The sequence below is a fragment of the Lepisosteus oculatus genome, chromosome 4, assembly GCF_040954835.1.
Source record: "Lepisosteus oculatus isolate fLepOcu1 chromosome 4, fLepOcu1.hap2, whole genome shotgun sequence".
In the NCBI taxonomy this organism is placed as follows: Eukaryota; Metazoa; Chordata; class Actinopteri; order Semionotiformes; family Lepisosteidae; genus Lepisosteus; species Lepisosteus oculatus.
Window position 1 is genome coordinate 65978595 of NC_090699.1, and position 26647 is coordinate 66005241.

The 26647-nt window shown below is 51.7% G+C and overlaps 1 protein-coding gene across 4 annotated transcripts in view; it reads left to right on the top strand.

Moving 5' to 3' along the window:
* Positions 1 to 26647, top strand: part of dnah1 (dynein, axonemal, heavy chain 1) — a 58093-nt gene that overhangs the window by 12277 nt on the left and 19169 nt on the right. For 2 of the 4 annotated variants that reach the window (XR_011189507.1, XM_069189619.1), the window contains exons 15-54: positions 63 to 182; positions 489 to 571; positions 1132 to 1273; positions 1725 to 1880; positions 2184 to 2382; positions 2685 to 2938; positions 3523 to 3735; positions 4098 to 4262; positions 4682 to 4803; positions 5075 to 5180; positions 5569 to 5748; positions 6160 to 6300; positions 6575 to 6738; positions 7239 to 7352; positions 7660 to 7848; positions 8489 to 8594; positions 9288 to 9401; positions 9632 to 9781; positions 10888 to 10974; positions 11519 to 11705; positions 12225 to 12316; positions 12655 to 12809; positions 12908 to 13085; positions 13722 to 13916; positions 14351 to 14470; positions 15023 to 15181; positions 15950 to 16057; positions 16826 to 16966; positions 17545 to 17705; positions 18370 to 18527; positions 19346 to 19519; positions 20305 to 20334; positions 21201 to 21379; positions 21955 to 22185; positions 22691 to 22887; positions 23383 to 23518; positions 24134 to 24342; positions 24949 to 25120; positions 25546 to 25737; positions 26097 to 26207. Coding sequence is in view for 2 of the 4 variants with exons in the window: in XM_069189619.1 (XP_069045720.1) it covers positions 63 to 182; positions 489 to 571; positions 1132 to 1273; positions 1725 to 1880; positions 2184 to 2382; positions 2685 to 2938; positions 3523 to 3735; positions 4098 to 4262; positions 4682 to 4803; positions 5075 to 5180; positions 5569 to 5748; positions 6160 to 6300; positions 6575 to 6738; positions 7239 to 7352; positions 7660 to 7848; positions 8489 to 8594; positions 9288 to 9401; positions 9632 to 9781; positions 10888 to 10974; positions 11519 to 11705; positions 12225 to 12316; positions 12655 to 12809; positions 12908 to 13085; positions 13722 to 13916; positions 14351 to 14470; positions 15023 to 15181; positions 15950 to 16057; positions 16826 to 16966; positions 17545 to 17705; positions 18370 to 18527; positions 19346 to 19519; positions 20305 to 20334; positions 21201 to 21379; positions 21955 to 22185; positions 22691 to 22887; positions 23383 to 23518; positions 24134 to 24342; positions 24949 to 25120; positions 25546 to 25737; positions 26097 to 26207 (6090 nt within the window). In the remaining 2 variants the exon portion in view is untranslated. The remainder of the gene's footprint in view (positions 1 to 62; positions 183 to 488; positions 572 to 1131; positions 1274 to 1724; positions 1881 to 2183; positions 2383 to 2684; positions 2939 to 3522; positions 3736 to 4097; positions 4263 to 4681; positions 4804 to 5074; positions 5181 to 5568; positions 5749 to 6159; positions 6301 to 6574; positions 6739 to 7238; positions 7353 to 7659; positions 7849 to 8488; positions 8595 to 9287; positions 9402 to 9631; positions 9782 to 10887; positions 10975 to 11518; positions 11706 to 12224; positions 12317 to 12654; positions 12810 to 12907; positions 13086 to 13721; positions 13917 to 14350; positions 14471 to 15022; positions 15182 to 15949; positions 16058 to 16825; positions 16967 to 17544; positions 17706 to 18369; positions 18528 to 19345; positions 19520 to 20304; positions 20335 to 21200; positions 21380 to 21954; positions 22186 to 22690; positions 22888 to 23382; positions 23519 to 24133; positions 24343 to 24948; positions 25121 to 25545; positions 25738 to 26096; positions 26208 to 26647) is intronic. The other 2 variants (XR_011189508.1, XM_069189620.1) reach the window with 1 other exon arrangement.

Consider the following 26647-nt stretch of genomic DNA (forward strand, 5'->3'; position numbering starts at 1 on the left):
TGAACAGGTGTGCTGGCTTCTCATTGACGTGAGGCTGGGCCGTGCTGTGCTGTGTGTTCCAGGCCTGCGAGGAGTGCAGGGCCATCAGCAGGAAGCTGGGCGAGAAGGCCAACAGCATCGAGGAGCTGACGGACCACCGCGAGTGGATGAAGCAGATTCCTGAGCAGCTCAAGGCGCACGAGGTAGGTCTGCCTGTATCCACCCTTGGGGAGTCTCTTCATTTCCCCGCTTATAATGAATACAATCAGGTACTTTACTCTTCTTTACCACAGCACACCTGACACATTCCCTGCCCAGCTGCACCTTTGTCAATAAGCAACCCAGGTGCAGTTCAAGAGACCTTTACCCACAGTTAGGGCTTGCTTATGTCACCCCGGACTCCATTTCAGTGTAGTTTAAAAAGAGATCCTTATGCCCTGCATTCTTGTCCGCTTCCATTTCCCCACTTGAATACATCTGTGCTGCTGTTTCTCCTTTCTGTTCCTCAGGAGCTCATATCCAAAGCCATGGTCGACTACGAGCTCATCGACGAGTTCTTTTACAGTCTTTCCACTGACGACTTCAACGCCAAGTGAGTGCGGAACCGATCTTCCCGTCTTGCTTTTCACGCCTCACGTGCTGAACCACGAGTAGAACATTCCCAGAGGGGTAAATCAGAATGTGGTGCAGATCCTGCCAATCTTGCAAAGGGCAGGAAGGTTCCTGGAGTTGTTCAGAATAAATACTGTTTGTTCAAAGATCCCGATGCAGGGGCTTCAAAAGCCATGGCTGCACAGCTTGTTCCACACTCCCACCGCCCTTTGTGTAAAGACGGGCCTCCTGTCCTGAATGGAGGATCTCATTGAGGGGTTTCTTGAAATAAGCCTGGGTATCAGCTTCAACAATATAGCTGCGCAGCTTGTTTCACACTCCCCCCATCCTTTGTGTAAAGAAGTGCCTCCTGTCCTGAATGGAGGATCTCATCTTCCTTGCAAGAAGCCAGGGTGGTTGGAGAGCCTGTTCTAGACTTGTTTCACACATAACCAAGCTAGCCAGTTCAGAGGTGCTAAGGAAGAATTAAAACACCGACCCGACCGGCTGCTTCTCTCGTAAGTGCGGGTAAAGATGGGGATTTGCGTTGCTCACGTGCAGGTGGACAGCGGTGGGCTGGCCCAGTAAGATCCTGACCCAGATGGAGTCCGTGGTGGTGCAGCACGAGGAGGAGGAGGAGCGCTTCCACAAAATCCAGCAGGTGGACCAGAACAGCTTCCAGGAGAGACTGGACACGCTGCAGGTGAGCCCGACTGCAGTGGACCCACAGCAGCTGCGCGCCTGAACTGCGGCGTCACACCTAACGCCCTTTACAAGCACAGCGTCTCAGTGTCTCCAGGCTCTGTGGAGCGCTCTCTACAGGAAGCACTATTTCAGTGCATGGTGACCACCTACCCAGCAGGGCTGCTGTGCATTGACACAGTTGGGCTGTAGTTCAGTACTGTAAGTCTTTCAGTATTACGTATGTTACCACACTCCTGCCCTCGCTAGAATCCCAAATCCTGGGGGGGCTGAACAAAGTATTTTGAATTGAGCTGACTTTCTGCTGACAGTGCACAATCATTCCTGAGTAAGGCTTGTCACCGACTGGGTGCCGCTGAGGTGTGGAAGGCCACACCCAGTCTCAGCGACAGGTGCACTCCCATACTCTGTGAGCAGAGCTCTGACGAGCCGCGGTGGCGTCTTCCTTGCAGATGGTGGTGGCGGGGTTCTTGGCCTACACGGACATGGGGCGGGCGCACGAAGTCGCCAACGAGGCCCGGCGCGTCAGCAAGCAGCTGAAGGAGTCGCAGCAGATGGCGCAGGTCTACAACAACAGGGAGCGTCTCTTTGGCATGCCTGTCACCAACGTGAGTCCCGCCAGTCCGCCGCCCTGCGGCCACCTACTGCCGCACGGTACAGAACCCCCACTGACAGGCCTCCCCAGACAATTCTCCCCTCGACATCATCCCATTTGCTGTTGCTGGCACGACGACAAGACTGCAGCGTCCTGGTTTTTAAATCTGTTGTCATCAGTGAAAGTAATTGACGTTAGATGCAGCAGGAAGCCTAGTTATAGATTGTGGGATATCAGGAGTTGCCATCATACAGTTTGGACTGTGGGAATGGCTATCTGAGTGCAGCCTCCTGCATGTCCTGTCTGCCCTGCGCAGTACGACAAGCTGCAGAAGCTGGTGAAGGACTTCCAGCCCTTCCAGGACCTGTGGGTCACGACCTCCGACTGGCTGCACTGCCACGAGGGCTGGCTGACCGACCCGCTGAACACTGTCGACGCTGAGCAGCTGGAGAAGAACGTCAACGAGGCCTTCAAGACCATGCACAAGTGTGTCAAGCAGTTCAAGGACGTCCCGGGTGAGTGTGGCCACAGCTCCCACAGACAGCAGCCTTTCTCCACAGCTGCCTACAGCTCCCACAGACAGCAGCCTTTCTCCACAGCTCCCTACAGCTCCCACAGACTGCTGCCTTTCTCCACAGCTCCCTACAGCTCCCACAGACTGCTGCCTTTCTCCACAGCTCCCTACAGCTCCCACAGACTGCTGCCTTTCTCCACAGCTCCCTACAGCTCCCACAGACTGCTGCCTTTCTTCACCGCTACCTATTCTTGTACTCATAGGTGCTTAACGCTGTGCCTCTCTCTCACTGTCTGTGTGCAGGCTGCCTGGACATTGCACTGGTGGTGCGTGGGAAGATCGAGGAATTCAAGCCATACATCCCTCTGATCCAGGGACTGCGAAACCCAGGGATGCGGAACCGCCACTGGGAGCTGCTCTCCGAGCGGATCCAGATGAACGTGAAGCCCAAGGCCAACCTGACTTTTGCCCGCTGCTTGGAGCTGCAGCTACAGGACCACATCCACGAGATCGCCAAGGTCGCAGAGGTCGCAGGGAAGGAGTTTGCCATCGAGCAGGTGAGAGCAGGTGTTACAGAGAGAGAAGAGAGGGGGAGGGGGTGTGGAGAGCAGGAGAGGTAGGGAGGGATAGAGAAGAATGGAGACTGTGAGAGAGAGAGAGAGGATGGGGAGAGGTAGAGGGTGGAGGAGAGGGAGAAAGGGATAGAGAGGAATAGAGAGCGGAGGAGAGGAACAGAGACGGAAAGAGAGTGGAAGTCAGGGACAGAAAGAGGGAGAGAGGAAGGAACAGATGGAGGAGAATGGAGACTGTGAGAAAGAAAGGGGGATATGGAAGGATAGAAAGTCAAACAGAGGGACAAGAGACAGGGAGAAAAGTAAAAGCAGAGGAATACAGAGAAGTGGAGAAGGATGAACAGGGGTAGAAATTGGATAGTACTGAGTATTGTCCTTCATATTAACAGAGTGGGTTCATAAGATATTACTCCATTTGTAGCTTACATTCTCATTTTCTAAAATGAATTGAATTCAAAGTTGCCTTGTGAGAGTCCAGTCCACTTTTTTATAGCCTTGGATCGTTAGATCCTTTCAGAAAATATTAATGCCGACGTTGGAACGCTCCTCCCTCTGTCTGCCTCTCCCAGGCCCTGGACAAGATGGAGCGAGAGTGGTCCACCGTGGCCTTTGAGGTCCTGCCCTACAAGGAGACGGGAACGTTCATCCTGAAGAGCCCGGACGAGGCGTCGCAGCTCCTGGACGACCACATCGTGATGACCCAGAGCATGTCCTTCTCGCCCTTCAAGAAGCCCTTCGAGGAGCGGATCAGCACCTGGGAAAGCAAGCTGCGCATGACGCAGGTACGGCAAAGCGACTGCGGCGCCGCAGTGGAGGATCCAGGTCGACTGCTTGTTTAGCTATGGCTTGAATCTGCAGCTCGTCCAAGCACATGTGGCCCTGTCAGCCATTTCAGTGTGCTTCAAACGCACGTGCAGGGAGACATACACCGGGCCTTTGAAATACAGCAAATATGTCCGAATAACTTTCCGACACTGAGCCTTCGTGTATCGTCACCGTGCACGGCCTGTTGTAGAATGCTGTTGAGTGCACCCTGAGGGCGCAGGTGGTATTCCAGTGCTCTTAATGCACATGGCCTTGCCATGGCATAGCTGTGTCCCGAATCGGACCCGACCCGACCCGACCCGTCTCTCTCCCTGCCCAGGACGTGCTGGAGGAGTGGCTGACCTGCCAGCGGTCCTGGCTCTACCTGGAGCCCATCTTCAGCTCCGAAGACATCAACCGGCAGCTCCCCGTGGAGGGCAAGCGCTACCAGACCATGGAGAGGACCTGGCGCAAGGTCATGAAGAGCGCCCACGACAACACGCAGGTGGGGTCCCGGGCGGTCCCACACAGCGGGACTGTGGGCTAACCGCAGGTCTGCTTCCTGAATGACAGGTTTAATCAGTATCGACGCCACTCTCTCTTCACGTGTACAGTATATTTATCTTTGTAAATGTTTGTCCACACGTTTTCTGCTGAAGGCTTGAGCGGAGAGATGAGATTTATTTATTTTTAAAAATGCTGAACGATGATACATCATTTTCAGCTCCACTCAGACGATGAGAGCAAGGCCTTGTTTATCTGTTTGGGCTGCATTCTGTGACCTGTTTGTGGAGCGAGACTCATCCCTGTCCCCTGTCTCCCTTGTTTCCCCGTCTCCCTGTCCTCTCTGTCCCCCCTGTCCCCCCTCTCCACTGTCTCCCTGCCCCCCTGCCCTCCTTTCTTCCCTGCCCCCCTGTACCCCAGGTGATCGACCTGTGTCCTGACCCTCGCCTCCTGGAGAGCCTGAGGGAGTGTAACAAGCTGCTGGAGCTGGTGCAGAAGGGCCTGAGCGACTACCTGGAGACCAAGAGAGGGGGTTTCCCCAGGTGCGCCCCTCACTGGACACCCCTACACCCACACCCACACCCTGCAGCTGATCCACACCCACACCCACACCCTACAGCTGATCCACTCCACACCCACACCCTGCAGCTGATCCACTCCACACCCTGCAGCTAATCCACTCCACACACCATGTCCATTTAGGATGTATTGAATTTGAAATTGAAACTGAAATTTGGTGTCATTTCCAGTCCTGTGAGAAAGCTCGGTGAATGAGTGACAGACGAGAGTGCCTCTTCTTGTATTTTCACACAGATTCTACTTCCTGTCCGACGACGAGCTGCTGGAGATCCTGTCCCAGACGAAGGACCCCACGGCTGTGCAGCCCCATCTCCGAAAGTGCTTCGAGAACATCGCACGGGTACCAGCTCCCCGCCTTCCTCCCTGCCCTGTCCCTCCTCTCCCTAGCACAGCCTCGTCTCCCTTCACAGCCCTGACCCCCCTGCCTGGGCCGAGGGGGGCGCAGGCCTGCAGGTGTGATGGGGAGCCCCGCTCCTCCGTGAAGGTCCATTTCAGTCAATTAAATCGTTAGCAGCTGAGACAGAAGAAAAACCCACAAGACCCTGCCGTAATCCAGGACCAGGAATGAGAGAATGAGGCTTATTGATTTCGATTATCCTCTCCACCTGCTGTAGTTCATATCCTCACCTTCGTCTTCTGTCTCCGCAGCAGCACACGAACTCAGGGCTGCACCCCAGGCACCCCGCTTTCTGCCCCCCGTCTCTCACTGCTGCTCTGTCGTCCCGCAGCTGCAGTTCCAGCCCGACCTGCAGATCACCCACATGTACTCCGGCGAGGGCGAGGAGGTGCGGCTGTGTGCGCCGGTCTGCCCCTCGGGGAACGTGGAGGACTGGCTGCTGGAGGTGGAGAGGTCCATGAGGGCCAGCCTGCGGGACCACATCGACAGAGCCCTGCGCGAGTACCCCCAGGTCTGGCCCCGCTGCCGGAGAACCCCCACAGAAACCACAGCCGCCCGAGACACGTCTCGGTCATCGCCGCAGCCTGTCTTGGCTATCCCAGTAAAACTGTAATATTGCAGGACAGACAGCCAGATCACAAGTGAGAGGAGTCCTGTCTAGTTCATTTATTTTCAGGGAGCTAAGGTGCCTCTGAATTTCTTAGCTTTGATGCGGCTTAGTAGTCATTCCACTGACACAGCAGCATCTACTTTGTTCTACCTTGTTCAGTGCGTGAATGAGCTGCTGAAATTGTGTGTAATTAGAACGGCTAATTCATGCAAATTTTCTAGCCACACAGAAGGCAAAGCCATGACCAGGACGGTCCATCACTTGAAAGTCCTTGTGTTATGTTTCGTGTCTGTCTTGCCTGGTTCCCCCTAGAAAGCGCGCACAGAGTGGGTGCTGAGCTGGCCGGGACAGGTGGTCATCGCTGGCTGCCAGACCTTCTGGACGACCGAGGTGTCAGAGTCTCTAGAACAGGGAGACCTGGCCGAGAGGCTGTACCCTCAGCTGCAGGCCCAGGTAAGCCTGCCAGCTCTCTGTGTACATCTGTCTGTCTTTGAAGTCTTCCGTCCCGGCGCCTGTGAGTGTGCAGGGCAGCCAGCGAGAGCTGCATCGCTCCTCCGGCCAGCTGCCCAGCACAGCGGCTGGCTGGACAAGAGCGTGGCCTCATTCCCCCGCTGTTTCTAGGGGCATAGCGGTCAGCGCTTAGCTCTTACTGGGGACATAAAGACGCGTGTCGCGTGTCCACGGATGATGGCCGCAGTGCGTCTGGGCGCGTCTGTTTGTCACTCAGCTCGGCGACCTGGTGGCCCTGGTGCGGGGCCGGCTGTCCCGGATGCAGCGCGCCGTGCTCTCGGCGCTCATCGTCATCGAGGTCCACGCCAAGGACGTGGCGGCCCGGCTGGTGGAGGAGGGCGTGAAGAGCGTCAGCGACTTCGAGTGGATCAGCCAGCTCAGGTCAGAGGTCACCCGCCCCCCCGGCCCCTCGCACAGGCTTCACGCTTCCTTACTTAGCTGCTCGTCACCCTTGCCTCCGGCTTTCAATTGCAAACTGGTTTTTCAGATTACTCTTCTCTTTGAACTTTGTCTTGCCTTTAACCTCCTGAGTAAGCAGCTTTCACTGGAACACTCCTAACGAGCGGCGCTGGCTTCTCTGTCACGCAAAAATGTCTTCATGTGATTTTGAAACATGGACCTTCTCATCACAGGATAACAAGCCATGTGTTTACGAATCATCGACCGTAAAGGGATTCCCCCACATGGCCATGCTATTATTACTAGCTCTGTAGCGATGACAGGGTCTCCAGAGCTCCAGTGTTGCTGGCTGAGCCCCTGTCATGTGGACGCGACCCCTGGAAGATATCCTGGAAATCTGTCGCTCAGCACGGGCAAAAGACTGAAGGCAGTTTGCGCCCAGCAGCAGTCAGGCCTGGTAAGAGAGTGATCTGCGTTTTCAGGTACTACTGGGCCAGGGATGACCTGTACATCCGCGCGGTGAACGCCGAGTTCCTGTACGGGTACGAGTACCTGGGCAACACCGGCCGGCTGGTCATCACTCCGCTGACCGACAGGTACGGCTCGCCGGTCACCTGACCCCCGCTGTGAGATGGGCGGCCTGCTAGCGTGGCGACCATGGCTGCTGACTTGTCCCCTGTCGTGGCGTCTCTGTCCGTGACACGAACACACTCTCTGTTCGGACGTACCTGTCCGCCTCACGCAGGGCTGGAGGGAGGGAGACAAGCGGGGGGGGGACGGGACAGATGGTTCAAATGAACGTGCGGGTAGAGACAGAGATGAGGAGAGAGGGAAGAAGGGGGGGTGGGTGGGAATAGAGACGTTGGATGGGAGACATGTCTTGACTGCCCCCTCTCCCGTCAGATGCTACCTGACGCTAACGGGAGCCCTGCACCTGAAGTTTGGGGGGGCTCCTGCAGGCCCTGCAGGGACAGGCAAGACCGAGACCACCAAGGACCTGGGCAAAGCACTGGCCATCCAGACCGTGGTCTTCAACTGCTCCGACCAGCTGGACTTCATGGCCATGGGCAAGTTCCTGAAGGGCCTGGCCAGGTGAGAGTGATGCAGCACAGGGTCACAGGGTCACGGGGTCACGGGGTCAAGCTGAAGTGGAGGTTTTGAGTGTCTCATAGGAGTACCTTTACACACACTCACAATCACACACATACCTGCCCACATTCACTTTTTCACACACAACATCACACACAGACATACACGCACACACTCACAGTCACACACTCATACCACACTTACTTGCGTGATGAAACACACAGATTTAAGAAAACAAACACACTCCCCCAAGATATTTCTAGTACAAATGAGAAGCAGGTTGTTGTATATTTCATGAAAAGACAAAGTTATTGAACAGGTTTAGAAAAAGTGAGGGTGCGTGGCAGGTATGCGTGTCTTATGACCACTGAATTAAGAGTTTTTCATGTTCCCTTTGCGGAGTCAGTTTCTGAGTCCCACTGGGCTGAGTGGCCTGCTCTTGTCATTGCCCACAGGGTGATACAGCTCACCCTGGCACATCTTCAGTTTTCCCTGGGTTTAACCATCCTTCTGACTGTGCCAGCTTTTCCTGCTGTATGTGTCAGCCTTTACCTCGTTCCCCAGCGCTCCGGCCCCGGTGTTGCTGTTGTCACTGTGCGTTTGCCGCGGTCGACTGTAAGGGCGCCCTGTGCTGTTGTTCCAGCTCTGGGGCCTGGGCGTGTTTCGACGAGTTTAACCGCATCGACGTGGAGGTGCTGTCAGTGGTGGCTCAGCAGATCACCACCATTCAGAAAGCACAGCAACAGAGGGTGAGGCCACCGGCTCTGACCACTGCGCCCACTCCATGAGACCGGTCTGACCATAACTCCTGACCACCACGCCCACTCTTACACTCTTACTGTAACGCCTGAACACTTTGCCAGGTCGGTGAGACCAGCCTGACCATAGCTCCCACTCTAACAGGGAGAGAATCCAGTCTGGCCATCACCCTTAAACCGACTCTTTCAGTGCCAGACCTCAGTAAGGAGTCAGTAATCTCCAGTCAGGCAGGCAGCTGGGGAAACTGGGAGGCTGGAACCCAGGGGCACAGGAGCATAGGCATGTATCAGTGAGAACTAGAGAATGAGCAGACAGGACCCTGACTCACCAATGACAAAGAATGGCTGCCTTTTACTGTATGTAGTGATTTTATTAAATGTGCTGTATATCAGGATTCCTGGATGATCTAAATGTGATGATTATGGGGCATATTTAGTATTCTGCTACAAGTAGGAAACTGAAAATTGCTTAATTGACCAAATGACGTGCTAAATTATTAGTTGTCAGTTAGACCATAGGAAATTGGTAATTAAGAGCAACAGGAAAACTTGTTGGGCTGTGACTCTTCTACGCTTGAGGTGGGCGCTCATCATACAGAATGCACTAAAGCCACAGAGCCACACCAGACAGGAACTCACACCTCACGCTGTGTGTGTAAATTGTGTGTGTGTGTGTGCACGCAGGCCAGCAGGTTTGTGTTTGAAGGAGCGGAGATCCCTCTGGTGCCCTCCTGCGCTGTCTTCATCACCATGAACCCAGGCTACGCCGGCCGCACCGAGCTGCCTGACAACCTCAAGGTGACTCAATGACTACGTTAATTTTGATAATAATAACCGTTACCGTTTTCAACGAATCCACCATTTGCCGTAGTGCACCATATATGTTACAAAATAAGATGCTTTATACGAGCGATTCTGAGTGATTTATAAGAGTGGTGGGCTGGAACCACCTGGGATGTCTGTTTTCCAATTTGTTTGGGTGTGTCTGATCCTGTTGTTCCCTGGATTTCTTCTCCCCTGTGTTCCAGGCCCTCTTCCGGCCGGTAGCCATGATGGTGCCAGACTACGCCATGATTGCGGAGATTTCCCTCTACTCCTTTGGCTTTAGTGACGCCAAGGTCCTGTCCAAGAAGATCACCACCACCTTCAAACTGTCCTCCGAGCAGCTCAGCTCCCAGGTCTGTGGTTTATAGGCCGGTGGTCTCAGTCAGCCGTCAGTTCGTCATCACTCAGTACATTCTCTCTGTAACATGTCACTCAGTTAATTCTCTCTGTAACATGTCAGTCAGATCATTATCACTGTAACATGTCAGTCAGTTTATTATCCTCGTAAAGGAAGGTCATTATCAGTCAGTTCATTATCACTGTAATGAGTGAAATCAGGCTTTGTAGTTGCAATAGATCCCAGCATGCAAAAATTCCCAGGTCGGCTTTTGGCTTTAGCTTTTTCCGGAAAAAAAAAACCTCAGCGAAAGGCTTCAGTTTTTAATTGAAAATGAAATGGGCGAAGAAGTTCTGACCATCTACAAGATGTTCCCTGCTGCAGTCCGCTCCCCAGCCACTGCTCAGCCTCTGTCTGTGCTGTGTGACGGCACTGTCGCGCCTGTGGTCCAGTCACGCCATCAGCTGTGCTGTAGCAGCTCTGAGCCCCACCCTGAGGATCTGTTCCAAGTCATTGGTGTGTCTCCCAAACACAACAAATTAAGATCCGCGCAGCCACAGAGCGTACAGACACTTTCCTGCACGCTGGAAAAGCTACGGCCCCAGGGGTATCTCCCACAATTCCACTCGTGCTGCAAATCCCCACACAAACTCGCAAAGCTTTTCTCGCCTTAAATGCACAGGAGTTACTGCTGCCGCGTGTCACTCCAGCACAAATCCGCCAGACTCCACCATCTCAGGCTCCTCTTGGCATCGTCCGCACAGCGTTGTGCTCCAGAGCTGCCTTGCAGAGCCTGCAGCAGCGTGACAGCGCCCTCCGGTGTGTGTCCGTCTGTGACTGCCTGTTCGCACCCTGGCAGGGGTGACACACCACATCCTGTACAGGACTGGCCATGTCACAGGGCTGCGAAGGGATTCAATTGCACGGCTGGCATTACAGTATTCCTGCAGTCTTCGAGTTTAAATTTACGCACCAATGGTAAAAATAATTCCATATGAAGTAGGTACCCGCACTGTGCACAAACACTCTCAGCAGTAAATATGTGTTTTCCCAGTTTTACCCATGTAAAATCAAGAGCCGCAGGCTTAGGTGAACGCACTGGGGATGTCTGTGTGCACACAGGATCACTACGACTTCGGGATGAGAGCGGTGAAGACGGTCATCTCTGCGGCTGGAAACCTCAAGAGAGAGAATCCCGCCATGAACGAGGTGAGCTGCTCAGAGCGCAACAGGTATTGCTTCCCCACTCGAGTCCCCCAGCCCAGCGTGCTGTCTCACGTTTCTCTGTGCAAGTATTCAGACTCGATTTCCTGAAACCCTTGAAGCCCTGTGCTTGAACACACCTGCCTTTGTTCAATAGACCTTTCGACACCAAAGAAGGTAAGGCCTCACAGCCGTGTTGCAGCAGCCAGCATAGTAGTCAAATACAACACCTTCCCCTGCAGGACTTTAACCACGTGACGGATCAATGCAGGGTTTTAAGGTTGCAGATTTGCTGTACGTACTAGAACCCTGCATCATTAATTCGTTAAATCATAGAACATCTGCCTGGTAATGTTCATGTAGAATTGGTATCGAAAACGTACAGTCTGACACAGAACGGCTGTCACACTTAATAGATTGTTCAGTTGGCATTGTTTCAGCTACAGGTGCCACCTTGATGCTATGACTGTAATTAAATAGCTGAGGCCTGTGCAGAAGTGAAATTGAAGGGGATCAGTATTTGACGGTAGACTGTGCCGTGTCCCTGCAGGAGCTGATCTGTCTCCGCGCGATCCGCGACGTCAACGTGCCGAAGTTCCTCCAGGACGACCTCAAGCTCTTCAACGGCATCGTGTCCGACCTCTTCCCCAAGATCAAGGAGGAGCCCATCGACTACGGCATCCTGGAGGAGTCGATCCGCAACGTCTGCTTCAAGAGCTGCCTCAAGGACGTGGATGGTGAGCCAGAGTGCTGTGCCACGGTGGGGGGGTGGGTCGTCGAGCTCAGAGGGGGTGCCCAGGTTGTCCCAGGAGTCACAGGAGCCAGGGAGTCCATAGCTACCTAAAGCCTACCCTACAATGGGCCTGCTCAGTGAGTTGTGGGGTTTGACGAGTAATGGCCACATTCACTGATTCGGAACGGCCCAGGCTTGTGTGGATGGCACATGGACCTCTGCTATGGTCATTTCTGAGGGGGCGTCCAGGGGTGTCAAAAGTAAGCTAATCAAGGTCTAGAAGGTGGTAGCCTGCATGGTTTACTGCATGAATAAAGAACAAGATTATCTGAGAAAGTAGTGACTAAGACTGTAGAAACTATCGCTTTTCCCAGTGCGTCCTGAGGAGGCTTTGCATGGATGCGTGATCTCTTCCAAATGAGGGCCTGTTGAGAACCAACACAACTCTGCCTTGCTGACTTGAATGTGAGGGAGTTGGGCTGTGAGTTCGTTTGCTCATGTCTGCGCTGTTCTCACCCTGCAGGCTACATAATGAAGTGCATTCAGCTCTACGAGACCACTGTGGTGCGTCACGGGCTGATGCTGGTGGGGCCCTCGGGGTCCGGAAAAACCAAGGTATTGTAATTAAGGCTGTAAAAACACCGGTCAGTCGGTTTAGCAATCCTGGTCTTCTGCTTCCTACTCTTGTTGGCAACCACAGCACCCACAGGGAGTGTCCTTCCAGCCTCAATGAACAAAGATTAACTAAGTGATCGGAGGTCTCTATTGGCATTCGAAAAATCTGATATTTCACAGGTGAGAGACAAGGCCCTCTCTTGTTTTGCAAACTCAGTCCTGCATTCAAAAGTCTGGGGGTTTAGTTTAACACCTCGCGCATGGCTGTGGGTATGCTCCACCGCATGCCCATGTGTCACCAGAGCGCCCAGCTGACACCATGCCTCCCCGCCTCGCAGTGCTACGAGATCCTGGGGGCAGCGATGACGGCGCTGAAGGGGCAGCCCTCCGTCAGTGGGGGGACATACGAGGCTGTGCAGACCTATGTCCTGAACCCCAAATCCATCACCATGGGGCAGCTGTACGGAGAGTTCGACCTGCTGACCCACGAGTGGTGAGAGGCCGCACCACATTGCGAATAGATGAACTGTTCAAGATACACTGTAAGGGTCACGGCTTGCCCACACAACCTTCTCTCCCGCCGACCCCCAGGACGGACGGGATCCTGTCGTCTCTGATCCGGGTGGGAGCTGTGGCAATGGACCAGGAGAAGAAGTGGTACATGTTTGACGGGCCGGTGGACGCCGTGTGGATCGAGAACATGAACACGGTGCTGGACGACAACAAGAAGCTGTGCCTGAGCTCGGGGGAGATCATCAAGCTGGCGGACGTGAGTGGGGTTCCCCGGGGCTCCCCGTTCTGCTGGGGCTCCCAGCCATGTGTCACAATGACAAAGAGTAAACCTAAGGAAGTTGAAATGAACAGATTCATGCTGTACCGTAGCAGTGGTGTGTTTATGATTCTGTTAGGTGGCATAGCAGTTTAGACTGGATTTATCTATGTGTGTTGGACTTATCCAAGTCTGTGTATATGGGTGTGTGTGTCCTGCAAATCTATCCATGCCTGTATCTGTCCTGAGTATATTTATCTATCTATGTGTGTTCTGGATCTACAGCTTGTGTGTGTCTGTGTGTTCCCTGGGTTTATGTGTGTGTTTTTGTATATGCTGGATTGGCGTGTGTGTCTTGGATCTGTCCGTGTTTGTGTCCTGGGTCTTGTGTCTGTCTCTGTGTGTGTGTATGTTCTGGTCACTCTGTGTGTGTGCAATGATCATGTACTGTGTGTGTCCAGGTGATGACCATGATGTCCTGCGTGTGTCCTGCGTGTGTGTGTCCAGCTGATGACCATGATGTTCCGGTGTGTCCTGTGTGTGTGTGTCCAGGTGATGAGCATGATGTCCAAGTGTGTCCTGTGTGTGTCTAGTTGATGGTCATGATGTTCCGGTGTGTCCTGTGTGTGTGTCCAGGTGATGACCATGATGTTCGAGGTGCAGGACCTGGCCGTAGCGTCTCCAGCCACAGTGTCGCGCTGCGGGATGGTGTATCTGGAGCCCAGCATCCTGGGCCTGACCCCCTTCACCGAGTGCTGGCTGCGCACCCTGCCCCTGCCCGTTCAGCCCTTCAGCCAGCAGCTGGCCTCTCTCTTCGACAGGTTCCTCCAGGTACCGACCCCTCACCCCGTCAGCCTCTCCAGGACAGGACAGGATTACAGGGCTGCCCTGGAAGTGGAGGAATTGAACTCATTAAGGAGCCTCACCTTCTCTGAAAGAGCTGCACATTCTCTATGGCAGATGATACTGTATTATAACTGTGCCCAACTTGACATTAACTGTACAGTATATCAGTTATGCAGTCCGAGAAGATTATGACTGAAATAAAGTGCTTAGATTTTTATGAATTTAATAATCCAAGATTGGCTATATTTATGGACTGATGGAACTCTTACAGGTCATTTATAGGTATCAGTTTTCTCAAGCTGGCTGGTGTCCGGGGCCCGTCTTGTAGAACGGTCCCAGAAATACAGTGGTGGGTGCTGTGGGCACGCAGGGGCCGCTGTCAGACAGGGGGCTAGGGACTAACTCTGCCCCGTTCGCAGGACTCCATCGCCTTCGTCCGCCAGTCCGTGACCGAGGTCATCGCATCTATGGACAGCAACCTGGCCTGCAGCCTGCTCAAGCTGCTGGACTGCTTCTTCCAGCCCTTCATTCAGAAGGAGGTAAAGACCCGGGTCAGAAGAGCTGCTGCTGAGCGCGTGTGTATGCTAACCATGGTAGCCCACATCCTGCCCAGCAGTTTGGAAGGTCCAGGCTTCTTGTAGCTATAACTGCAGCACTTGAGCAAGAGCTAAACTCCATGTAGGCAGTTCCTCCCAGAATCGATGTCTCTGTGCCGTTCTCGTTGCTAGGATTGTATCGCATCTTTTTTTCAAAGTTGGAGCTTCTGCTGTGTGCCTCCCCAGTCTGGAAACGCTGAGCTGATTAGCCTCCACCAGTGGGAAACGACAAGTTCCTGCCAGCAGTGCCCTGACAGTGGGCAGCGAGTCACATCTTTCAATTTAAGTAACACGATAAAATGGCCCAAGTGTCCTTCTGGTTTCAGTTACAGAAAGCTCACCGCAACCATCTAGGCGTCAGAGAATTGATCTCATCAGCCTTGACAGAGTCTGCGGTGTCACAGTGGGTTTGTTGCTGTTGTCAGACAGGCAACACAAGCCACAGCTACGTCCCCCCGCCTCCAGTATCATGCCTGTCGGCTGTCTGTCCCGCAGGGGGAGAGGCTGCCCTCCCAGGAGAAGCTGTCCCGCCTGGGGGAGCTGATCGAACCCTGGTTCATCTTCTCCCTGGTGTGGAGCGTGGGGGCCACTGGGGACGCGCAGAGCTGCCGGCGTTTCAGCTCCTGGCTCAGGGACAAGATGAGAGTGGAGAAGGTGAGAGTGAGCCCAGAGCTCTTTCCGCCAGCCCGTCCATCAGCCAGAGGGCTTGAGGCTGTACAGCGCCCGATATGCAGGAAACAGTTCCCAGACTGTCTGGCCCTGCCTATTCAGATCTTCCTCACCCTGATCTGTGGGACTGGACTGAGTTCGTTTTATGTTTGATCCCGGCTCAGGTCTTAGTCACCAGTTCACAAGCTGCATTTACTGACATACATCATATCTGAATCTGCCTACTGAGCCTTTCGAGATTGTTTTCTTGCTTAAAACATAAGTGACATGAAGTATGAAACACCGTATGAGCTGAATCCCTTTCTGAGAAGACCTGTTTTGTGATTCACCGGGTTATTGATTCATCTAAGTCACTGAGAGAACAGAAGAAGGGAAAAGCAGCAGACACTGGGGTCAGTACGCCCTAGATGTACTTTCACAAGAGAGCTCACACCCTTCCTTCCAAACCAAGGTACTCTACTCATTCATTCATTTAGATTTACTAAGTACTGCTCCTGAGGCTGTGAACATATACCGGTGATATTCTGAGCTGGAAGAAGAACTTGTCTCTTAGTAGTTTTACTGTAGATTGAATGAATGTGGTAAAAAGGGCTTCACATGGTTTTATCTTAACGCAGGGTAATTTAACAAAGTGAAACCACACTTAGGCTAATTCTGGTGGGAAATCAGGTTGAACATAGGAAAGCATTTGAAAAGTAAAGTTCATGTACTGTACAATTAAAGTTTAGGGGGTGTTTGGTTTTTCCCCTATAGGTCCAGCTGTGCTTCCCTGAGGAGGGCCTGGTCTATGACTACCGGCTGGATGACGCTGGGATCAGTAACGTGGCTGAGGAGGAGGAGGAGGAGAAGTCAGGGAGGAAAGTGAGTCTTTCTTACTCAGTAAAGACACTCAGCTCCCGCTGATCCTAAGTGTGCCTCAGCTCAGCTGAAATAAAAAAACATTAAATCAGACTTTATTTTACCTTTATTTACACATTGTAACACACAGCCGGCAAATGAAAAACAGGAGCTCAAACATTGCGAAAAGAAATTACAAATGAAAACAATTTTTTGCTTTACAACACCCAACAGTAACCAGGAATTTTTCATGTGGTCCACTTTCACTTAGTTTTTTAATCCTAACAGAAGCAGATCTTCACAGCCAACAATGAGAATTTGTGGGACTCTAATTTACTAATTCATTTAATTTACTAATTAAACAACTGTGTGGTATCAGTGATAGAACAGATCAGTGTTCAGTTCTGAATGTTTGTTGCCTAGAATTAAATATATGTGATTTTCTGCTTGTTTTGTACAAGAACCTCTTGGTAATGAAATCCGAAAATGGGTCAAGCTGGTCCTGGGATATAGAGACAGACGTGCCCGATGCTGTATTTTCGGATCTCTCTTGGCAGGGGGATTCTTGCACCCAGTTTTGTTAAACAAATCAGTAGACATTGAACTATCAAAGTCAGATCACAAAACCCACCTTTACAAGGTGACCTTTTGCAAGAATTAAAAGGTTTGATCTGAACAACCAGCAAAACTGCACAACAGCCACTATAAGAAAAGCAGATTCTCTTGTGGCTCAGTTTCAGGTGACTGAAACGACTGAGGCAGTCCATCGTGTGTGTCTGTCCTTGTGTCCAGGTGTGCTGGGTCAGCTGGATGGAGTCCTCCCCGAACGTGGTCATCACCCCGGAGACCAGCTACTCTGACATCATCGTCCCCACGCCGGACACCGTGCGCATGTCCTTCCTGATGGACATGCTGCTCTCCAACAATAAACCCGTACGACCTGCCGATCTGTCTGTTCGCAAACACGAGCGACGTGCGATTATCCCCTCCTTCCACTCCAGCCTGGCTGGTGTTCATTACACCAGAATTACACAAGGGGGATGGACACCGGCCACAGACTGCCAGTGTCTCTCTGGGCCTGCAGTCCATCGCATAGCATGACGCCCTGCGGTGGACTGTCAGTCCCAGCGCTCGTCTTCTTCTTGCTCCTGCACTGATGTGGCTTTTTGATTCGTTTTGATTTCCATGAGTTTTGTTTTAGAGTTTAGACAGCACTGAGAACAACAAAAAAATACACCAATATATTATCCAAGCAGGAGCAAATACAAAGTTCTTTTTTAGACCATCCATAATGGGCAACAACACCGGGAATATAAAACCCTTAATTATTCGTCGTTCTGTAGTCAGAAAAGTGCTTACTCCTGGGAAGGGCCTGGTCCAGAGGCATGGGGTACAAGTCAGGTCTGCCTCGGATGTGATGCCAGTGCATTTCAAAGAATACGCACACAAGCACACAGGGACAGTTCAGAAATGAGGATATCTGTGTAATCTGTGGTTGTGTCGGCCTGCAGGTGCTGTGTGTGGGGCCCACGGGCACAGGCAAGACCCTCACAATGTCCAACAAGCTCCTGAGGGGCATGCCTGCCACGTACATCACTCACTTCCTCATGTTCTCTGCCCGCACCTCCGCCAACCAGACCCAGGACTACATCGACAGCAAACTGGACAAGAGGCAAGGGCCCGGGGCCTCGAGTGCTTGCATGGTGGCTAAAAAGACAGCTGCCTGGTCAGCCGTCCGTGAGTGACAGGACATGAGTCAGCAGGAGTCGCGCTCATTGTTCGATTCACTGGAGATATACCACAGTTCCACCCAAGATTTAAAAAAACATTGAATGTGGCACCCATGAAAGAGTATCAGTTTCTTATTTGTAATTAACTGTTGCCTTGGGGTCAACAGAAAATCCTGTCCTTCCCTTGAAGATTCCATTGTGTCTTGAGTGGCACTGGGAGGGAACTCCTGTTGCTTTTTGAGGGAGCTCCTGTTGTGTCTTCAGTTGATTTCTGTGTTGCTGTGGCTAAATAATTGTCTGTTGTATCTGATGTGAGCACTCCTGTTTGCTGGATCTGACGTGAGCGCACCTGTCTGTATCTGACGTGAGCGCACCTGTCTGTATCTGACGTGAGCACACCTGTCCGCTGTATCTGACGTGAGCGCACCTGTCTGTATCTGACGTGAGCGCACCTGTCTGTATCTGACGTGAGCACACCTGTCCGCTGTATCTGACGTGAGCGCACCTGTCTGTATCTGACGTAAGCACTCCTGTCTGCTGTATCTGACGTTAGCGCACCTGTCTGCTGTATCTGACGTGAGCACACCTGTCTGCTGTGTCCCCCAGGCGAAAGGGAGTCTTCGGCCCCCCTCTGGGGAAATACTTCATTTTCTTCATCGATGACCTGAACATGCCTGCGCTGGAGACGTACGGAGCGCAGCCGCCCATCGAGCTGCTGCGTCAGTGGCTGGACCACGGAGGCTGGTACGACAGGAAGCAGATAGGTAGGGCCTCCTTGCTGGGTCTCTCAGAAAACTAAACCTCACTGGTCGCAGTGGAGGTGGGAAGTGTGCAAATGAGATTCATTCTTGAGTTCATTAAAAAATCAAGAGCAAAAACTGTTCTTCCATAAAATTTTAGAATAAAAACAACTACCTGATAAAGCTTTATAACGTAATAGTTCAAATATTTATTATAACGCTCCCAATGAATAGTAAAGGTATTAAGCAATAGCGATAGTCCAATTTCAAAGTTTACTTTTTTCATGCAGTTTTTTGTGGCGTAGATTTTTCGGAGGAGAGTGTGGGTAATAATTAGGGATACAGTTATTCCACAGCATGAGTGTTGATATGGAAATCACACATCTGGGTATTTGCTGTGAAACCCAGACGTATGACTGTAAAAAGAGGACAGGCTGTGTTTTAATTACCACCAACTGTAAAATATCAGGAGTGAAAAGCAATGGACAGATCACGGTCCCCTGCAGTCTGGTTCGTGACCCAACCAAACGGGTGCTGTTACTGCAACACATTCATCTCTGCCGTCTGCTGAATAAATCTGTTCTTCCCACGTCTGCCAGTTCTGGTCTTTCTTTACAGCACCGTGACTTTACCATGACATTTTCTATCATTAGCCACACATCCTTATGCAGGTGAAAAGGGGGAACTGTTGTGTTTCGTTCACTGCTTTCTGTCCGAGCTCCCCGAGTGTCTCCCTGTTGTGCTGGTGACTCCTGGCCACTGGAGCGCCCCTGTGCTGGTTCAGAACAGCCGTCGTGCTCCTCCAGGGGGCGCAGTTTCACCAGGGCTCTCTCCCGCCACAGGCACGTTCCGGAGGCTGGTGGACATCAACTTTGCGTGTGCAATGGGCCCCCCAGGGGGCGGGAGGAACCCCATCACTCCCCGATTCACTCGGCACTTCAACTACCTCTCCTTCACGGAGATGGAGGACTCCAGCAAGAGGAAGATCTTCTCCACCATCCTGGGCAGCTGGATGGGTGAGAGCAGGGGAGGAGCAGGGCAGGATTAGGGGTAGGCTGGGAACGAGGAGTGCAGGAATTGGGGTGGGCAGGGGGAGAAGGAGGGCAGCAATACGGGTGGACATGGAGGTGGAGGTGTGCAGGAATAGGGGTGGGCTGGATGGAGAGGAGGAGTGCAGGAACAAGGGTGGCCAGGGAAGGAGGAGTGCGTGAATAGGGGTGGGCAGGGAAGGAGGACTGCGTGAATAGGGGTGGGTTGAATGCGTGAAGGCAGGGAAGAAGACGATGAGACGTCAGGCGCAGAGACACACAATGTGGATACATATACAGTTCAGGGCAGTAAGGTGGTGTGGCTGTAAGCAGTGCTGACTAAGAGCTCTTGGGTCCTGGCTTTGATTCTCAATGGGTCACACCTTCCGTGAGGAGTCTGCATGTTCAGCCCACATCCACCTTTTTTCCAGGCATCCCCCTACACCCACGTTCCAAAGATGTGCCAGACAGCTTACTTGGTGTCGCGAAATTGTCCCCGTGTGTGCGAAAGTTGTGCCTGTGTGTTTGTGTGCAAGCTCTGCAGTGTGTCCTGGGCAGGGTGTAGCCCTGGCCTGTGCCCTGTGTAGTAATACGTCTCTGGAACAAGATGCTTTCTCATAACAGATGGATATATAGTGTATGTAAGCACACGTTATGGTGCTTCGTGTTGCTTAATCCTGTAGCCCTGCATTGATTGCTAGTGAGTGGGGTTATGTGATCTTGTTGAATTTTGCACCCGGGTTAATGGGATTTATATTCTTTTTCTTCCACAGCTGGAAACATGAGTAAGAAGGATCCAGGCAGTAAGTCAGGACACAGACAGACAGACAGACAGACAGGCTGAGAGTTGCAGTCCTGAAGGAGCCCTTTGGTGTAGATTAGGAACGGAATTATAAGGCAGTGAAACCAAGGCTGAGTGCTGCAGCTTGGAGCTCTCCCATTATCATTTTAATACCCAAAAAAGGCATTTGTACAAGCGCTGCAGGGCTTCCTTTTATGGCATTCTGTTTGTTGTTGACTTTATGATAGCAATATTTCTTGAACAGTTTTATTATTATTACTTCTATTTTAATAATCACATGTCTAAGCACATTTTCATTTAAAAAATGAATGCAACAGGCCTGTTGCCAGTTCAATATATTTAGAAAATAAGACACACATTTTTATACTCCACTGCCTTAAGCACAGTACATCAAAATAGTTTGACTAAGTAAAGAGAATTGAGGTAGTCTAGCATTAAAAGGTGCTTTATGAACACAAGATATTATTCTTAGTCTTAGTAGTAGTAATAGTAGTAGTAGTAGTAGTAGTAGTAGTAGTAGTAGTAGTAGTAGTAGTAGTAGTAGTAGTTTTAAAGAAAACTTTATGAAGCAATTGATAAAAGCTTTCACCACCATGAAAAAACAGGAACAAGTGAATGAACACTGAATCTTCTAAACAATTCACTTGAAAAGCCAGTGATTGCAGCACATTTGTATTTTTAGAAACTGTTTAAAACAAAATGCCTAAATGCACAGTGATATAAAATACTTTGTTCATAAACGGTAAAGTGCTGAGAATCATTATCATCCCTCCATGATGATTAGAGCTTGTTTACTGGGTCCCCATGGCTGTGGCTGCCTGAGGGCCCCCCAGGCGCGTGACGCCCCCCCCCTGCGCTATTTTCCAGAGTCCGTGCCGGAGATCCAGCCTCTCAACAGGCCGCTGGTCGACGCCACCATCCGGGTCTATTCCACCATCACCTCCCAGCTGCTGCCAACACCCGCCAAGTCCCACTACACCTTCAACCTGCGCGACCTCTCCAAGGTCTTCCAGGGCATCCTCATGGCAGAGGCCTCCAGCACCGGGGTATGGGGGGCAGGCGCTGGGGATCAGAGATTACATGCTGGACTGGGCTACACACTGACCTCAGTAACACTGGACTGGGCTACACACTGACCTCAGTAACACTGGACTGAGCTACACACTGACCTCAGTAACACTGGACTGGGCTACACACTGACCTCAGTGACCAGTAACACTGGACTGGGCTGCATGCGGACTCAGTAACACTGGACTGAGCTACACGCTGACCTCAATAACACTGGACTGGGCTACACACTGACCTTCACTAACACTGGACACAGCTGCACGCTGACCTCAATAACACTGGACTGGGCTACACACTGACCTTCACTAACACTGGACACAGCTGCACGCTGACCTCAATAACACTGGACTGGGCTACACTCTGACCTCAGTAACACTGGACTGAGCTGGTCACTGACCTCAGTAACACTGGACTGGGCTGCATGCTGACTCAGTAACACTGGACTGAGCTGAACCCGCTAATGTAAGTCACTCATGTTGAGTGGCATCGTGAAGTGGGTTTTACTACAGTGCTCGCAGTCGCTGAGTCACTCTGGCTGGGGTTGTCGCCGCAGGAGAAGCTGCTGCTGCTGCGCCTCTGGTACCACGAGAGCTGCCGCGTGTTCCAGGACCGGCTCGTCAGCCCGGAGGACCGGCGCTGGTTCGACGAGCTGATGAGGGAGCGGATGGCAGAGTTTGGCACCACCTTCGAGGAGGTCATCCCCAGTCAGCCGGTGCTGTACGGAGATTTCATGGTGCCAGGGTCTGACAACAAGATTTACCAGTTCGTTGAAGACAAAGACAAAGTGAGGCTCCAGTGCCACTATTAGTGGTGTAATACTGTGCTGTTTCTCGTATTTAAAGTTGGTTTCACATTTTAGTTTAAAACTATAACTGGTAGGTGAGACACAGGCTGACCCATTAGGAGCCTGGAGAGGTTTTCCCAAATGAAGTGCTTTGCCAGGGAATGTTGTTGGAATCAACTCAGGAGAAGACAGGGATGCTCACTAGTCCACATTTTCCACTAGTAGCTCTCTCTTTAGGGTGCGTGGCTCGTGATTTTCTTGGTTGCAAAGTTTTTTTGACCCTTTTCTTTCAACTAACAATCTCTTATTTTCAGTCACCAACACATCTAGTCAAAAACTGGACCTTGTGATCCTTGGCGCAAGGAGGAGTGGAAACACTCGCTGCTTCATCCGTTGATCCGGTAGCTGGGGTGTACTGCACCACGGCTGTGCATCACGAATGCAGGGGAAGGTTGGGGGCTGTGGCACAGCTGTGACAGAAGGGCCTGCGTTCTGTGTTTTCCAGATGGTGCAGGTTATCGAGGAGTACATGGAGGACTACAACCAGATTAGCACCACCAAAATGAAGCTGGTGCTGTTCATGGATGCCATCCAGCACGTGTGCAAGATCAGCCGCATCCTGCGCCAGCCCCTGGGCAACGCCCTGCTGCTGGGCGTGGGCGGCAGTGGGCGCCAGTCCCTCACCAAGCTGGCGTCGCACATGTAAGGCACCTGTCCCTTTCCTGAAAAACACACAACCTCATCACAGCGCCCCCTGCGCCCACAGCACTGCAATCAACAGGCCTCTCCCCAAGACCTCGATTTCTGCGCAAGGGTCTGCACCAGGCCCTGCCGCTGTCTGGGTCCTGTCTGTGTCCAGCTGGCTGTAGCTCAGCCCTGACGTTCCCATGGAGAGAGCTGACCGCACAACCGCCCCCAATCTGCAGTTGTGCTTTTAAAGGAAGAAAAGCAGCCCTGAAAGTGGACTCCATAGCCATGGTCACACCAGACCATGAGCAAGAACACAGTTTGTTATAGAGAGGGTTTAAGTTACAGTTTCATTTCATGACAAAGTCTTTGGCTGAATCTCCAACTCCAAGTAACCAAAGAGAACAATAAGAATAACCAGCCTCAGGTGTCCGCACACAACTGTCAAGGGCATGTTCTGTACGCGAAGATTGTCTTTTCTTAATCCTGCGTCTTGTTTCTCCCTGTCAGGGCTGATTACGAGTGCTTCCAGATTGAACTGTCCAAAAACTACGGCGCAGCTGAGTGGCGTGAAGACATCAAGAGCATCATGCTGAAGGCCGGGCTGCAGAATGTGCAGATCACCTTCCTGTTCGTGGACACGCAGGTCAGCGTGCAGACCAGCTCCAGGAGATACTTTCTGGTGCTGCACCTCCAGGCTATCATCTGTCTCAGAGATAGAGGGGGAAAAAGTTTCACATAGCCCAAATATTTTTTTGTGCAGAAAAAGAAACCACAGGTTGTCAGAAGTCCTGGTTCTTTTACTTTTGTTCAGTCCCTCCAGGCTGTAAAAACTATTTTAAGGCAAACCATCCGCACAGCCTGCACTGATCATCAGGGCTGTGGTCTCAAGACTTTAGCTTAGTGTAAGGGACCTGCTGGGGATTAAAGTACATAAGTTTAATATTTAGCGGTGTGGTTAGACCTCTGATTAGACTTCTGTAGAGCATCAGACAACTCTTTCAAGATGACAATATAGGATTCTTTCCATTAGTGTGTTTCTGTTTGATTTAGTAATGTCTGGATTTTTTTCTTAACTACAGGAGAAAAGACCTAACCCATAGAGCAGTGTGTCACTATACTGTATATCCTGTTTTTTAGAAGACAAATTATATTTATCACGGTATATGATGATGTTCAGGGGAAAGGTAACAGGTTACGGCACAGCAAGAGCTCTGTGATTCTTGAGTTCTTTAAAAAAAAATTCCCCCAATGGTTTCAGATCAAGAGCGAGTCTTTCCTGGAGGACATCAACAACATCCTGAATTCCGGGGACGTTCCCAACCTGTATGCCCCCGACGAGCAGGACAGGATCCTGACCGCCATGAAGCCTGTGGTCCAGGACCTCGGTCAGCAGCCCACCAAGGCCAACCTGATGGCTGCCTACATCAAGCGCGTCCGCAGCAACATCCACACCGTGCTGTGCATGAGGTGACAAGGCCTGGGACGCACAAGTACACACGTGAAAATCCCCTGCAGAATCCTGTGGGGTTCCTGTGCTGTATCTGCATTCTCCCTGCTGACGATCTCTGCTGGGAACCCTTTCTACAGACATTCCACTGGATTCTGTAGAGGAATTTTCACTGGAATCACTCCTGCTGAAAACGGTGCACAAAACACAAAGTTTCATCTGGGTTCCTACTACTCAGCCGCCCAAGGCAAAAGCGCGTCAGTCTTTTACAGAATATAATAACAGGATTTAGAAAAGTTTCCATGCCTCTTGACTCACTTTTTCTAAGTTTGGTTTATTATTTGTGAAGATGCCTGTTCTGGATGGTCACAATCTTGGGAAGCGTCAGATTTCATAAACTTCATTAAATTAAGTTAAACAACAGATATGCGGCTCAGTTCAGCTCTGCCAATTCATTGCTTTTACATTAAAGTTGCTTGATAAGTAGGAAACATGGAAAACATACTGTGGGAAAGTTGTGCAGTTAAGGTTGGGGGTGTGTCTGGACTGGACAGTAGCAGGGGCTGTGTACGTGGAGTGGGGTGAGAGTGGGACAGGCTCTCACACCTCCGCGCCTGTCCCCTCAGCCCGATCGGAGAGGTGTTCCGGGCGCGCCTGAGGCAGTTCCCTGCGCTGGTGACCTGCTGCACCATCGACTGGTTCAGCGAGTGGCCACCCGAGGCGCTGCAGTCCGTCGCCTCGACCTTCCTGAGCGAGCTGCCCGAGCTGGAGGACTGCCCCGCGGTCACACGGGGACTGGTGAGCAGGGCGGGGAGGGGAGACGGGGCAGGGTTAGGGTCAGAACCCCGAACGGAGAGATGGAGGGGGAGATAGGGCACCTCCTATTTATAGAAACAGGCCAACCAGGGAAGCACTCTGTATCCATCCATCCATTTTCTAATCGCTTCTTCCAATTCAGGGTCACGCAGGGAACCGGCAAGCAGGATACTCCTGGATGGGACGCCAGTCCATCACAGGCACATTATAGCAAAATGAATGAATCCAGATTCCATACGGACAGATAAATCTTCTCAGCTAAACTCTCGTGGACACTATTCGCTTTTGAAATGTGGCTAAATGGCAGGTCTTTCTTCGTGTGTGATTAGAATCAGAGAGGAACTGGCTTCTATCCATGAATTGTGAGCACCCTCTGACAATGCCTCTGCTCCTCGATTCCCCCTCAGACCCTGATGTGCATGGAGATCCACCAGATGGTGTCCAGGAAGTGCACGCAGTACCTGGCCGAGCTGTCCAGGCACAACTACGTCACGCCCAAGAGCTACCTGGAGCTGCTCAGCATCTTCTCCAGCCTGATCGGCATGAAGAAGCAGGAGCTGAACGGCGCGCGTCTGCGGATGAAGACGGGCCTGGACAAGGTGAGGCCGGCCAGCGGCCGACTGTGGACACAGCACCGGACAGGGCAGGAGGGCAGTTAGGAAGTGTGTTGCCCTGGAATCTGTGAAGGTCCTAGGGGGATGTTGCAGAGGGACCATCTTTTCTTTTGACCACGAATCTGTCTTGCTTCAGCAGTGTCAGACAGGAAAGACAGAGGTGTTCACGTCTGCAGCAGCAGGTGCAGATGCACAAACATTCCTCAGTATCTGCATGTTGCTATGGATAAAATCACCTTTTAAATGTCATTACAGTATATTTGGCATAAATATAAATGCCTATTGCCCATTCCTGTGGCTCTGTGAACGCGTGAACCTTGACCCTATGATCTGTGTGTGTGCAGCTGCTGCGGACGGCTGAGGACGTGGCCAAGATGCAGGAGGAGCTGGAGATGATGAGACCCCTGCTGGAGGAGGCGGCCAAAGACACTGTGGTCACTATGGAGAAAATCAAGGTTCAGTCCTGGTTTATTTCCCACCTTCCTGAGAAACATCCGTGTGCACAGACAGACAGAAGTACTCTGAAACACATCTGCATACATTCTGCCAATGGGCTGCATGGGTCGAATGATGAAGGATTGATGAGAGAGTGGAGAGTGCTGCCCAGGGCAGTGACTGTGTACAGGGGTGTATTTGTGAAGGTTTTCCACAGTAAATTCATACAGTAGTTGTGCCTTTTTTTCCTTGGGTTCACCACTTGCTTTGCTATGAGTTCCCATGGTTAGGATCCTTTTTTACTGTACTCTGAATGTGCCGTGTTCTGTTTTTACTCAACTTATGAGGGTGGAGACAGGAGCACACACTGTGATGGGGGTCTGTAGCACAATGTGACTGTTACTGTAGCTGACTGTGACTGTTACTGTAGCTGACTGTGACTGTTACTGTAGCTGACTGT